At 40.3% G+C, this 14636-nt stretch overlaps 1 protein-coding gene and 1 non-coding gene across 2 annotated transcripts in view; one reads left to right on the top strand and one right to left on the bottom strand.

Moving 5' to 3' along the window:
* The window catches only part of LOC107745669 (eukaryotic elongation factor 2 kinase-like), a 13562-nt gene extending 11857 nt beyond the window's left edge, over positions 1-1705 (bottom strand). The window contains exons 1-2 of the mRNA XM_016559593.1: positions 1459-1705; positions 708-998 (exon numbers count right to left, since the gene is read on the bottom strand). Of these exons, the coding sequence (XP_016415079.1) occupies positions 708-971 (264 nt within the window). The 5' untranslated portion in view covers positions 972-998; positions 1459-1705. The remainder of the gene's footprint in view (positions 1-707; positions 999-1458) is intronic.
* An 851-nt stretch (positions 1706-2556) lies between these two features.
* On the top strand, positions 2557-2638 carry trnal-uag (transfer RNA leucine (anticodon UAG)). The gene has a single exon. It is a non-coding gene; the product is annotated as a tRNA-Leu (tRNA).
* Positions 2639-14636: the final 11998 nt, after the last annotated feature.

Raw genomic sequence — 14636 nt, 5'->3', positions numbered from 1 at the left:
ACGATCATGAAATGGATAGTTCCAGGGATAATGATACAGCATTACAGCATTACAGTCATGCTAAAATACATACACAATGTATGCATCTATTACGCGAAATGTAGCTATTGTTATAGTATAATATAGTAGCTATTGTAATAGTATAAAATAGTATGTCAAACATTGTGCATTATGCAATGATGTATGTTTCAATCACTAGTATGCCACATTGTTGTCACATGACTATATTAATAACGTGTAATTCAAAAATAAAAACAGCTATTATACATTTCTATGTAAGTTGTTTCAGAATCATTTACCACTATTGCATTGTGGCATACAGTTGCTGTATACTGCATGTTTTTGCAAAAATGTTATGCAAGTACCATACACTCAAAAAATTCTGATACTGCACACAATAAACATGCTGTGTACTACAGAAAAAGTACAAATAGTGGTATGCTGGTCCAAAAATAACATTTGTTTACATGCTAGGGACTACATTTATCTAAGAAGAGGCTACTTCATGTGGCTGCTTAATACAATAAGGTTATAATGAAAGTTTGTGCCCTTAATATTTTTTTATTATGTAGTAAAAGTTTTATAAAAGCAATAAGGCACTGGAAGTCGTGCTGTATTGGACACATGACTATATTCAAAATCAAGCACAACCTCTTGTACTGTATTATTGCTTACAGTAAAGTGTAGATTAACTGGGAAAGACTCACCCTGTATGTGAAGGAGTTTTTGGGCAATGAATTCGAAAGCTGCTGGTTGCTAAAGACGTCCTTTGGGTAGTCAAAGAAGCCTTTGGTTGGGCTTATGGGGTCGTCAGTGATGGGGCAGATACGGAGGTAATCTTCATCATCATCTTCATCATCATCATCACTTGCATTGGAATCTTGGAAAGCCACTCTTCCCTTAGCACATCTAGGTCCATCCCGAGGACTTCCCACCTCCTCCATATTAAACATGAGCTCCTCCTCAGCCATGATGTCCCACTGTGTTGTGCACCAAAACTACAAACAAGCACATTAGAATAAGTGTCAAATACTGCTACATCAGCAGATGCATTGTCAGAACAAAAATGCAAACAGATTTTGTTTTAGATGAACCGGTGCTGATCAAATGTGAAGGTAACGTTATTCGTTAATGTCAGTCCGAGAAAAACCTGTTCCTGTTCATGCATTCCATTGTCCCGTCAAATAGTTGTTCTGCCAAATATACTCAAAACATCAGTTTGCGATGACAAAAGCATTTTATTTTAATACATTGAAGCTACAACGTCCTTCATTTAAAGCTTACATGTACATTTAATGTAATTTGTTGCATAATTGTTCAAAACAAAAAAAAATCATAACATAACAGCTCAAAGGTGGTAACAGTACAGACCACAAGAAAGAAAGTGCATGTCACATACCTTACGTTTGAATGAACAGCTGCTAGAATGAAGACATAACGAAAACAGGAGACAGATACTCTCTCTTATCTCGAATCGCCTTCACGCCCTTTCTAAAAAGGAAGCCAATTCAACAAAGAATTGCGCGTTTGAACCATAGACTGTATAAAAACAGGTTTGAAGGGAAGTTTCAGCTGCGGCTGTGTCTCAAGCACACTGGACAGTGACAGGTTTACTGTGCATCTGCAGAAATGCGCAGTACGTGTTCTGGCCTGCGAGCAAATGTTCCCTTGTGTTGATTCGTCCAACCTCGCATAACTCAGCACAGCGTCAATGCTGCATATTCAGCCCTCTAGTTGGCTTTATTAAAAATACATTCATGTACTTACAGTTCATTTCATTTCAGAGAAATATTAGGTCTGAATAATATCTGAATATATAAAAATAAACAAATATATATATAATATTGGGGAAAAAAACAGATTTTGCATAAAGAATAAAATGTCAGATTATTATTCAAAGACAGCCATGTGCCATAAGGCCATAATCAATCACATGCCCTTTTATGGGGGAGCCTCATGTTGTTATCGAGCTCAGCGGAATATTACGAATTCTACTAAGACAAGGGCTTGGCTCATGAATATTAATTTATCCGTGCTAACATTTCCTGTAAATTAATATTCAAAAGCCCAGCATTCAAAAACGCCACATTCCAAAATCAAATCAAGTGATCGCACTAGGTGAACGGCACGTTACGTAATTAATATTCATGAGAGGGCCCTTCGCCATAGTAGAATCGCATGTTCTGGGGGCAGGGCAGGACTCCACACTGGTGAGGACTAGCTGCACGTAGCCACTGTGATAAAGAACAAACCTGCTCATCCAGCTCTAGTGGTCTGCAAACCGAGCGGATGTTTTCGTGTTTTTGGTATTCATTTTATTGCCAGTGTCAGCATCACCAAATGTAATGCTTACAGTTGTTCCGAGACGTTTTGTTTCTAACGATTCAGTTTTATGAAACGTATGACACTTGCAGTTTATGTAAAATAAATAATTAAATCAACGATTGAGCCGAGAGCTGTTCAATACCATTTGTATCAATGCTTTTGTTTATTGTAAGTCACTATGATTTTGAGGTGTTAATTTTAAGGATAATATGTCACCTATGAGGTTTCAATGGTAGCGTGGCCGAGTGGTCTAAGGCGCTGGATTTAGGCTCCAGTCATTTCGATGGCGTGGGTTCGAATCCCACCGCTGCCAAATTATTTTCGTCTATCCAACTTTTTCCTGAACGCGGAAGTCTCGCCTGACTGAAACGATGCTTTACATTTCCGGTCTCTGGTGTTTCTAGTCAAATTAACGTATTTTCCAAGCCGATACTATAACATTAAACCTATGAAAATGGTTTTAAAAAGCACATGGAGCCATAGTTTCATCACAGTGGTTCAAATTTTTACTTGCCCTGCCAACATTTTCACTGGCCCTGCCACAAAAAATAAAATATTTGCTGTTATCATTGTTACAATTTTGTATTCTAATAAATAAGCTTATATGACACCAATATTTTAGATACCAATTAAATTTTACAATTCTCTATTTCAATTCCGATACCACTGCAAAAATCACTAGCCAAAAATAAACATAAATATAAAGTTTAAACATTATTAAAGACGAGTGACAGCCAGTAAATAATAACAAATGAACAAATTACAAGTAATAGCACAATTTATATAGGCCTATAGCACAAAGATAGAAATTAAATGATGCTTTAGGTTTTTATGTTTGTAGATGTTCAGGCACAGAAATTGAAAAATGCTCTGTGTAGTAAATGCTGCTCCTACTGAAAGCATGTGATGGAGATTTACTACTGATTACAGAACCGGCTTTACTGACAAGATGCGCATGACAATCGCATTTGATTAATCGTGCAGCCCTATCTCAGGATTTTCTCCGTCATCAAATCTTTCCATCTTGTGTATGGCGTAGGCAACGTTTACGCTCATTTTTTGTCTATGTGGGTTTCCTTGTCTTCTGGCTTTGGACCTATTCTGTTTCTTCGATCGTACAGGAACTGGTTCTCCTGTTGTCTTCGCTGATAAAGCACTTTTAGAAGCATGCTCCATTGCTGCTCTTTGTGTCTCCAAACAACACTGCGCTACTAGCGTATGCTGCGTATCTACAGATGCGGCAGCCAAAGGGTGCTTCTCAAACGGAAGGCTGAAGGCTGCAGCTCGTCTGCCACGTCATTAAATATCGCTGAAGGCCTTTTCAATCAGAAGGATCCTTTGAAGGCAGCCTTCGTTTTGCATCCTTCATTTAATATTATTTAATATTTTTTCAGACAAAAACGAGATGATAACGAAATAAAAACTCTTTTTGAATGACAAAAACAATGACAAAAATCTATTGACATTTTCGTCAATGAATAAAAGCGAGACGAAAATGTTAGGGAGGAATGATTGGTATTTGGGAAGAGATCCAGTCAGAACGAATCTCCTGCGCGGAAGAGGGTAGATGCGCACATTTGAACTGCAGCATACACTTACATACACTTGCTGCACATCTCATAAAATGTTTAAAAATGTCAGTGTCTGGAAGTAAGAGAAAAGCAGACATATGGATACATTTGAAAAGTGTGACGACGCGAAAAAGTTTTGGTCCGGTTTTCTGAGTGCACACAGAAAAGCACTTCTCAAACAGCGCACGACTACTGAATTCAGTTCTCTTTCGTGTCTTAACGGAGAAATAAACACAAAATGATGTCAAATTGTCCATTTTGACTAACATGTCATCCTTCCCTAACATTTTCGTCTCGTTTTTATTCATTGACAAAAGTGTCAATAGATTTTCATGATTGTTTTTGTCACTTAAAAAGAGTTTTTATTTCGTTATCGTCACGTTTTCGTCTGTGAAAAAAAATGTTGTTGACGAAAATTATGACGAAATTAACACTGATGAAGACCAGGAGTCAAATTTGCAGTACATTCAGTTGACAGAGAGTTCTCCACATTTCCAAAGGCCATTGAAAATGAGTAAGAGGATCCAGCCTTGAACTAACTTAGAATAGAATGAATGAATGAATAAAAAATAAAAGAAAGAAAGTAAAAACACAAATGTTTGGTTGCTCTCTTTAAGTGACACACACAAGTTGCTACAAAGAATCCTTAGATCCTTCAGGATGATCAATTTACAACACTTCTACAGGTTCTGATAGGTTAGCAGTATAGATAATTCTAGCAACATCCAAACATGGTGTTGTTTTCTTCACGTAAATTATTTAAAGACAGTATCTTGGCAACACTAAGTTCCGTTTGTAAGCAACTATTGTAAGGGTCGTAGGTGAGTCATTAATCTTCTCATCTGGGCAGCTGTTGATTCTCCTGGAGACTGTCCTTTGGCATGGTCACACGCCTATCATATTCTTAAACAACCCCTGCAAATACACCATTAGATAAAACAATATCTTTTCCCATTAAGGTTGAAGTGCAGCACATTACTTGAACAGAACAATATAGAGCACAGATACAAACTTCTACACATGCTTTACTGTCATAGTTTAACATCAACTAATGGTGCTATAAACCATAAAAAGAATTACAAATGCTAAGCGTACATATGGGCTAGTGATAAATGTGGAGCGTTAGTGACCTTTATGGCCCTAGGCACAGTTGGTCTTTACATGTTTCATACAGCTATCATGAGAACCACAGAATAAATAAACATTCACAATGTTCAACAAAATAAAAAGGAACAAAGTTCAAACTAACAACTCTCTTTATATAAAATATAGCATTTAATTATATAATGATTCAGATTTATTTTATGAAAGCTGGGCTATATGATTAAACACTGTTAGCTACTGCATTCCTGACATGGGTCAGACCTTCAGTCACCTCTCAGATACCAAATACAGACATCGCCTGTAACAAAATACCAGATTGGAAATCCACCCCTTCACTATCCACCTTATTTTTCAACGTGGAAGTAAGCTGTTTTTTGTGAATGTGCAAGACAACATGCAGTAAACGGTAAGACTGTTTGCACTACAAACCAGTGTGTTCATAATTCAGATAATACATTAAAATAATGGTAAGACACCAATTTGCAATATCAAGCAGCAGAACAAGCTATTTTGTACAGCTAAAAATAGCTGGAAGCAAATGGCACCGGAAGCCAGACCCATAAAATTTACAAATGGCCTTGCCCACTCTTACAGGAAAACTAAGGTGGATACATTAATAAATAAGAAGAGTCATCTGAATGACATATACTCACATCAGATGAAGACTGTACTCATGATAGCTTACTATAAAATGTGTTTTAATTTTATATGGTGCGGGTCGCCCGTATCCCCATGTCCAAATGACGTGAGCCGTGTTTCACTAAATGGCAGAAAGAATAATCACACTTATTGAGTGCTTCTCTAAATTTAGCTCCAACCCCAATTAAACACACTTGAACTAGCTAATCAAGGTCTAACTAGCCATACTAAAAACTTCCATGCAGGTGTTTTGGCGCTGGTTGGAGCTAAACTTTGCAGGACAGCGGCCCTCTAGGACCAGAGTTTGGACACCCCTGACTTAAGATATAACCAGGTGTGTTTATGTGAATGCTTGTCAAAACGGATCATTTGACATCATTTTGTGTGTATTTCGCGTCGTCATGCTTTTCAAATGTATCCATTTGTCTGCTCTTCTCTTACTTCCAGACGCTGACATTTTTTTACGTTTTATGAGATGTGCAGCAAGTGTGTATGTTGCAGTTCAAATGTGCCCATCTACCCTCTTCCGCGCATTCGTTCTGACTGGATCTCTTCCCAATCGTCCCTCCCTAACATTTTTGTGTTGTTTTTATTCATTGACAACAATGTCAATAGGTTTCCGTCGTTGTTTTTGTCATTTAAAAGGAGTTTTTATTTAGTTATCGTCACGTTTTCGTCTGTGAAAAAAATGTCGTTGACGAAAATTATGACGAAATTAACACTGGTCTTCATTGAGCATATTAGTTTCTCTATGGGGTTTAACTGTCATTCCTCTACAGTTAATGGTGGAGAATGCAGGCAATTATAATTTGGTGGCATTCTTGATCTGCCAACAGATAAGTTAGGAATATAAGGTAGAATATTAATGCAACGCGCAAAGTTTTATGTTAAGCATTCACCTCCCACTGTAGGTGCAATTGTAGGGCGATGCCCCTTTTTTTACATTTGAGCCCCTGCCCAACTCTCTGCACGTCCCTCCTCAGTAGTACGCAGCAGGTGCACCATAATTTTTCATTTTCATGACATCACGGCTGGGGGGGTGCGGGGGGCATCTCGTTCTTTCCTGGGGCAAGCAAAGACGTGGGACCATCTTCTGTGACCATCGGTGTGGTCTGGTGTAAAATTCACTGGTAGAGGACAGGTGTATTGAGGTCTTACTCCATTAAAAGTGGGGGAGAAACTAAGCAGAGGCTTGAGCTGCTAGTGTAAATCACAAACCCAGACCCAGACTCAAGCTCTTCCATTCAGACAGAGGATTCTCAAACTTAGTGGTTAGACAGTCAGGTAGTGTTTTTGCTATTAGATAAATAAAATGGATAGAAATAAGGGTAAAGTTGTCTGATCCGGATTGCATCAAGAATGTCCCTAAAAAAATGCTTTTACCTTAATTGGATTGGATTCACACTTCTGTCTGTCTGTCTGTCTGTCTGTCTGCTTGTCTGTCTGGTTTATTTATTTTTCTGTGGGTTTGAAAGATGGAGAAAAAATAGACTTTAACAAGTGAGTTGCACTACTATAACGTAAATATATATATATATATATATATAAACAAATACATTTATTTGAAAGTACATGTAATTTATGGCAACAAGCCTTAAGATGGGTTAGAGTCTAAAGATAATAAAGTTACAAATTTATGAAAATGCACTGTTACCAGTCCTGAATGCTTCAGAGCTCTCTCTCGCTCATTCAAAAGTCAGCTAAATGCTGTTATCTGAACATGTGTTATAAGTGATAACACCATTTATTGTAAAGCACAACATCTCAGCTGAAAAACCATAGACAGAAATGCTAGAGAACTGCTACAGGCATTTCAAAAATTCTATGTTTGATTTTATAGATCCACAGCGCAAATGGTAATTAAGAGTTTTAATTTCTCAAATGCCTCTAAGAGATGAGAGCTTGTAAAAAATAGTAAATAACAAACTAGGGACTATTGTTGAAGAAAGTCAGTTAAAATCATGATACATTTAATACAAACCACAGAAGCAACCAATTTTTAATAGTTTCAGCAAATGGTTCTCTGCCTTGCTCTGTGACCAGTAACTTCTTTGTCTCATCTATTATACAGGGCCCGATGGCTCCCTCTACAGAGGTAGCAGAACATTACACTGACTGGACAGGTTGTGATATCTAAATTCGCTGAGTATAATATCAGCATTGTTATTTTACTGATGTCTAATGGATTTTAGTGATTAAATGCTGCTCTGATTAACCTGTCCCACTGGCACTGATGGTTCTTGAGGGCACATCTCCTAAGCTGCAGAAAATAACTGAGTTACAGGTAAGATCCTCTTTTGTCCATGTGGAGGGCCACCTAGGTTGGGTTACCGCCACTGGGCATCTGCCCAAGCACAGAGGTGTGATATGTGAGACGGTATTGGAGTTGAGCTTATGCATGTGTAACGCGTGTTGTTTCTATATATGAGCTTCACAGTTCTTACCACGCTCTGGCTCGTGGGTTCTTGGCTTTGATCCAAGGAGGACACCGACAGGGAGCTCGGCAGATCATAACACTTGATTTATTAAACATGAAGAGGTAAACATCATGAATCAGCCACATCCGATTACACAGAGCGTGTCATCTCTCCCTCTACGCTCTCACAACTGTCTAGATCAGTGGTCATCAACCTTTTTAGGCCCAAGATCCCTGACCTCGGCCTTTATGAAAGACAAGATCTACCTATTGAAGAATTGATAGAAAAAGACATCCCAGATTGTACTTCAAATTTAAAACCCGCGGACTTGGCAACACTGTTTATGAACCGACCGCAATATAGCATTTCCTTTTTAAACCGCTGTAAACAAAGCAGAGTTGCGCTTTATATGGAGAAGAAAATGCCATTGCCATCGAAACTTTTCTCAAGACAGTTCCCTTCAGTGATACATTAATATAACCCCATAAATGTAATGCATTTTTGTACTTATTTTACTGTTTTTTTTTTCGGGATCTACTGGGACAGTGATCGCGATCGACGGGTTGGCGACCACTGGTCTAGATCATTCTCTCCCGCGATCCTAATCTGTTCTCGCGATATTACCTCTAGATCTTATTTAAAGTTATAGAACATTAATGTTAACCTTGAATTTAACTCCCTACACATGTTAGGCCAAAAGCATCATTAAAGGGGAACTCATAAGATGTTACAGCAATCTGCCTAAAAAAATATGAGCTCCTCTATACCTGATCACCAGCAATGGCATTATGTGGATGGCTTGTTTCAACTTGATGCAACTATGCCTGGGGATCACTCCCCGAGGAAATGGAGATTATTTAAAAGAAGCTAATAGGAATGGGCTTTCAAAAATCATCTAACACCACTTGGAGATGGTCCCTAATTAGTGTGGAGACCATACAAAAATCTTCTTAATTTATAACAGGAACATTATGCCTTAAGGGCAATAATTGTATAGATGTTTTGGATTCAGCAATACACTGAATTCCTGAATATGTAAAGCTGTGCTGATACTGAACTGATATATCTCTGTCATAGTCTTCACTCATGCAGGTCCTAAGATATGGCATAGGATAATTACAAAACATGGTGTTTCTAAAGAAGGTCTGCGTAATAAAGGTTAAATGGAACAGTCAATTGAAGCTAAAAGATAATAACTGTATGAATGATCTCACACTGTAAAATAAATGGTTGTGGTTTTAACAGTTAGAACAGTTAAAACAGTTTGTTAACAGTAAGTTTCTGTACTATATACTGTGAATAATATGGTGAAAAAGAATAAGATATTGTATTTACAGTGAAAAAACGTAAATTGACTTTCCCAGAATTCCCTGCATGACACTTCATATTTGATGTTTTTTGTTGAAATAACTGTTTCTTCTTAGTTTTTTCTTATCATTTGTGTACATTAGGGTTTTATCTTGCATCTTTAAATTAATATTTTTTGCATTATTTCAATATACCATGATGGTCTTTGTGTGAAGGCACTGTGCATCTTGTATATCTTAGTATTTCACTTCTCAGCTTGTGGAAAAGCTGCTTGTGATGAGCTTTGATGTGACTTTCTCATTACCATCGGATTTTGGTGGTTATCAGTGTATTCCAATGGTACAAAATGGATATTCATATTTCAATAGGATGCTATATTAACATTGTATCAGTTAATTAAATGTGTTCCCTTTCAAACGTTCTCTCACATTGTGTATGGGGAAAACTCCTGTTTGACTCCTAGTACTCTGTATTGAAGCCTGATTTGTTCACGTTTGTGTAGCTGCACAAACCAATGGCGCTTTAGCCCGCCAGAAGGGGCGGAGCCGTCCTCTATATAAGTCGGCTCGCAGCGCCATTTCATCAGAACCTTCTCCTTCAGCAACGAGGATCATCTCTTCGCTGACTCTGCAGGATGAAGCCGAAGACAAAGTAGACGAAAAAGAAGCTGCAGCTCTGCGCGCCTCTGCTTATCTAAGAGCCCCTGGCAGAGGAAGACCAGCTTTCCCCTGCGGCCATCCAGCACCTTATAAAAGAGCAACTTTTCTGAGTAAATTTCCAGCACGCCTTGTTATAAATGTTGCGCCACGAGTGTGGCTCGTGCAAGACTCTCTTGCACAAGACTGATGGGCACAGCGAGTGCGTCGCCTGCCTAGGCAGCACCCATGCAGAGGCTGCACTCGTTGAAGGCTCGTGTTCTCACTGCGAGAACATGAGTGCTGCCTGTCTCCGCTCGCGGATCACCTTCTTTAAGGAAGGCGGTCCTTCCCGTTCTGCTCTTCCGTTTCCTTCTCTCCTAAGAGGAAGAAACAGTGGAGCAGCGGGTCTCTCTCAGCGGGATCAAGTGGTCTCACTTTGGCTCAGTGCCCCTCCCAGTCCCACTTTATATTAGGTGGCCTTAACTACTATGTACTTACATTTAAATTAATCATTTAATACAATGCACTTATTGCGTACATACATGTTTTTACATTGTACTTATATTTTTTTAAATACCTGCATGTAAATACATCTGTAATTCATTTCTGTAATTACATTTATAATTACACTGTTGACCCATCCCTTACACCTTAGCCCACCCTTAAACCTACCCAGACCACCAAACCTGTCCCTAACCTTACCTGTATCCCACCTCAATAGCAGCAGAAGTGTTTTGCAATACAACATAAACACAAAAAGTACATTGTACTTATTTTTTGATGTAAGTACATAGTAGTTAAGGCCACCTAATATGAAGTGGGACCCCCCTCCCTCCCCCTTTCGCCTCGTCACACAGGTATGCTTCATGCAGGAAGATCAACGCCCCTCTTCTGCTGCAAGCAGCTTGATTTCCTTTGGCGCCTCAGAGGAAAAGACTGCCGTCGAGGAGATTGCTGTTGACGACACCATGTCTTTGACAGCGTCTGACACCGAGGAATGGGGATGTTCCAGTGAAGAGCCCGAAGCCCTCCCTCCTCATCCAGCATGGCCGAAACCAGACAGCGAGTTGATCTGTGTTCTCTCTAAGGCAGTGGAGGATTTTGGCTTGGAGTGGTCGGTTCCAGATGAGCCTGCCCATGGCCTATTTGATGAGTGGTTCCTTCCGGGATGCCGTCAGCAGTCCTCTCGCCAACGGCCTGTTCCGTTCTTGCCTGCGGTTCACGAGGAACTCACCAAGACGTGGCAAGCCCCCTATTTGGCCCGAGTTAATCCCTCCACTACAGCGGCTCTCACCACCTTTGACGGCGCTGAAGAGAGGGGCTACAGCAAGCTCCCCCCTCTGGAGGAGGCAGTAGCTGCCCACTTGTGTCCTCCATCTGCCCTGGGGCGCATCCTTCCAAGCCCTGCAGGACCACCTCGGCCTTGGCCAACAGGGCGTATGCAGCAGCCTTCCAGGCTGGATCCCCTCTGTATACAATGGTGGTATTACAAGTGTTCCAGGCCAAACTTCTTCGCGACATGGACGAGTCCGGCCAACACCAAGAGGCTTTCAAGGAGCTGCGCACAGCAACCGACCTGGCTCTGCGCGCTACGAAAGCTACAGCGCAGGCGATCAGCAAGACAATAGCTATCCTGGTGGTGCTGAAGTGCCACCTATGGTTTAACCTAACCAAAATCAGGGACGCCAAAAAGATGGCCTTCCTCGATTCCCCGGTCTCGCCGAAAGGCCTCTTTGTCCCTGCTGTGGACGGGTTTGCGGAGCGATTCTCTGAGGCTCAGAAGACATTGGAAGCGCTGTGTCACTTCCTCCCCAAGCGCTCCAGTTCAGCGACTGCTAGTCGCCAGAAAGCCCCTGCCACTCAGCCTGCGAAGCCTCAGCACCAGCAGAAAGCGGAGCATTGGGAATCAGCAGCGCCCCCAGATGGCTAAACGATTTCCATTCCCGAAGTGCCAAGGTCCCCACCCTTGAGTAGCGCTGGACCCTGAGCCCACAAAGCCACCCTGATCCAGCAGGGAGGAAGAGGAGGGGGTCAGTTCTCGCCTCGGCTGGAACTCCCTCAAAGAGAGCTCGCATTTATCCTTACCTTCGAGCACCTCTAAGAGATGGAAACACAAAAAAATAAAAAAAATTCCACAAGGAGTTGCCTACCTTTCATTTAACATTCTAACTGCCACTGGTACAAAAGAATGCTTATAAACTGTCCTAAGGTATTTGGGGACCTTATACCTTCTTCCTCTAGATGGGACGAGCACCTCTAAGAGATGGAGAATTGTTTCCAGTGGGTCACGTCCTGCGGACGCAGCACGTACCCAAATGTTTTACCGCTTTGATTAGTTAGTTACTTTAAACTTTATTTTCCACTACTGTGGATAATACAAAAAAAACCACACATAACACAAAAAATGTAAATAATTCCACAAGGAGTTGCCTACCTTTCATTTAACATTCTAACTGCCACTGGTACAAAAGAATGCTTATAAACTGTCCTAAGGTATTTGGGGACCTTATACCTTCTTCCTCTAGATGGGAACAAATTCAGAGTGAAGTGGGTGTGTAAAATCAGATACAACACTTGATGCTTTCCTATATGTTGCCAACAAGTACAGTTCCTCAAGCTGCATTTGCTGGCGACCTATTATTTTCTCTGCTATTCTTACCCAAACAAAGTAGTTTCGCTTTCACAACGAAACACACAGCGTCTCCACGACATGGCGGCAATGACAACACTACCGCGAGAAATAAAGTTACGCCTTCTTTCTTTGCGTGAACATTTGGGCGGTATTATGCAAATCTTCCCACATCGTGACGTCGACATGTGGGGACTTATTTAAACGAGGCGTTTTAGGAGGGCATGGACCAGTCTTAACTTTTATAAAGAATATCTCTTTGGGTTTGAGACTTTAGTCTTTGCAACTTTAGGGATCTTATCTATTCACGAACAGCTTGTAACACTCCAAAGAGAAAGGAAAACTTGAAATCGCATCATATGACCCCTTTAACATTAATATGTTACACATACAGCCACCTCCTGCTCTGACAGCAAGGGTGCTGAATTTATTGGAATTTGCTTAAGAACTTCTTCACTTTTAATTTTAGCATCTTTAAAATAAAATCTTCCATAAAAATTATTACAATCATTAACAAACCTTACACAATCTTCTATTTGCACAGACTGTTTTACTCTTTCTCTTCCCATCATTGCATGCAAACCTTCCCATGCCTGTTTTGCATTCCCTGAGTATAATTTCTGTTCAACTCTATTCTTGAAGTTTATTTGAGCTATCTTTACTTTATTTCTAAATTCCTTCTCTTTATCTTTGACCCTCACAGTATCTCCTTGAATAAAAGCAAACTTCTTTTCATTAAGAGAGTCCTTCAACTCTTTAGTTAACCATGGCTTATTATTAGAAAAAAAAACCTGACTGTCTTTACAGGTATTATTGTATCTTCACAATACTGCATATATGATGTGATAACATCTGTGAGTTCATGAACATCCTTACTTAAGTCAAAGAACACCTGCCAGTCCGTTGTCTCAAAACAGAAGTTAAGTTCCTCCATACTGACCTCTGACCGCTTAACATAAACAAAGATCACTGTAATCTGCCCGAACTTTCGGGGTACATAAAAAGGTCTTATTGCAACCAAAATGATCTCGTAATCACGGGTGCAACTCCTATCAAATAATTTATATTGTGTTGCCCAGTTCTTGTCCAAAAATAGGCAAAGTCCAACACCAATTGATTTTCCCACTGTTCAAGATCAACATTGCAGTTATTTTCCATCAACCAGGTTTCTGTTAGGCATATTAAGTTACTACATTGGAACAAATCATCTGTCTTAACCCTTATAGTTAGTTCATCCAATTTATTATTTAAGGATAGGATAATCACAGGAAGAGGATGACGAGAGCCTCGTCGGCGCAATCTGTTTTTAATGCCACCTCTCGAACCCCGTTTCTTTATTCTACCTTTATGTCATTGTGTTCCTTTCCTTTGTCCATCCTTTAGTATTGATGTAGAATACCCATCTGCAACTGCAGGTCTTCCCGAGAAGTGCCGATCCTCTCTCACAGACAATAAAAATTTCCGAGAATAAGTCCTCACAGGTATGCCCACACCATTCTCTCCAGGTGTCGAAAGAAGAGAGAGAAGATCAAAATACACACGAAGACAGATTTTATGGCAAACTCCATACTCATTTCCACTATTTCATCAGCCACAAACATAACAAAAGAACAAAAACAAATAATATACTCAAAAGAGCAAATTTCCTCTTCCCACACTCACACTCGCGAACGCAAGTTCCCCCTCACGGCAAACTTTCATTCGCAAGTTTAGAACCCCTTGCAGCTCGGTTCAAGGCTTGGGCAGCCTTTCCAGTCGTGTCAAGCTGGGTTCTGAACATAATAAGGCGAGGTTACTTGCTTCAGTTCGCTCGCAGGCCACCTAATTTCAGGGGTATCATTCAGACTTCTGTTCAGGACAACGAAGCGCACGTTCTCCGAAACGAAGTCCAAACACTGCTTGCAGAAAGCGCTGTAGAAACAGTGCCTTCAGTGAACAGCGAGTCAGGCTTTTTCAGCCGCTACTTCCTCGTCCCCAAGAAAGATGGCAGGCTCAGACCTATTCT

This window comes from Sinocyclocheilus rhinocerous, unplaced genomic scaffold, assembly GCF_001515625.1.
Source record: "Sinocyclocheilus rhinocerous isolate Xijiao unplaced genomic scaffold, SAMN03320098_v1.1 scaffold768, whole genome shotgun sequence".
Lineage (NCBI taxonomy): Eukaryota > Metazoa > Chordata > Actinopteri > Cypriniformes > Cyprinidae > Sinocyclocheilus > Sinocyclocheilus rhinocerous.
The sequence above is the reverse complement of the archived record's forward strand: the minus strand, read 5'-3'. Positions and strand labels throughout refer to the sequence as shown.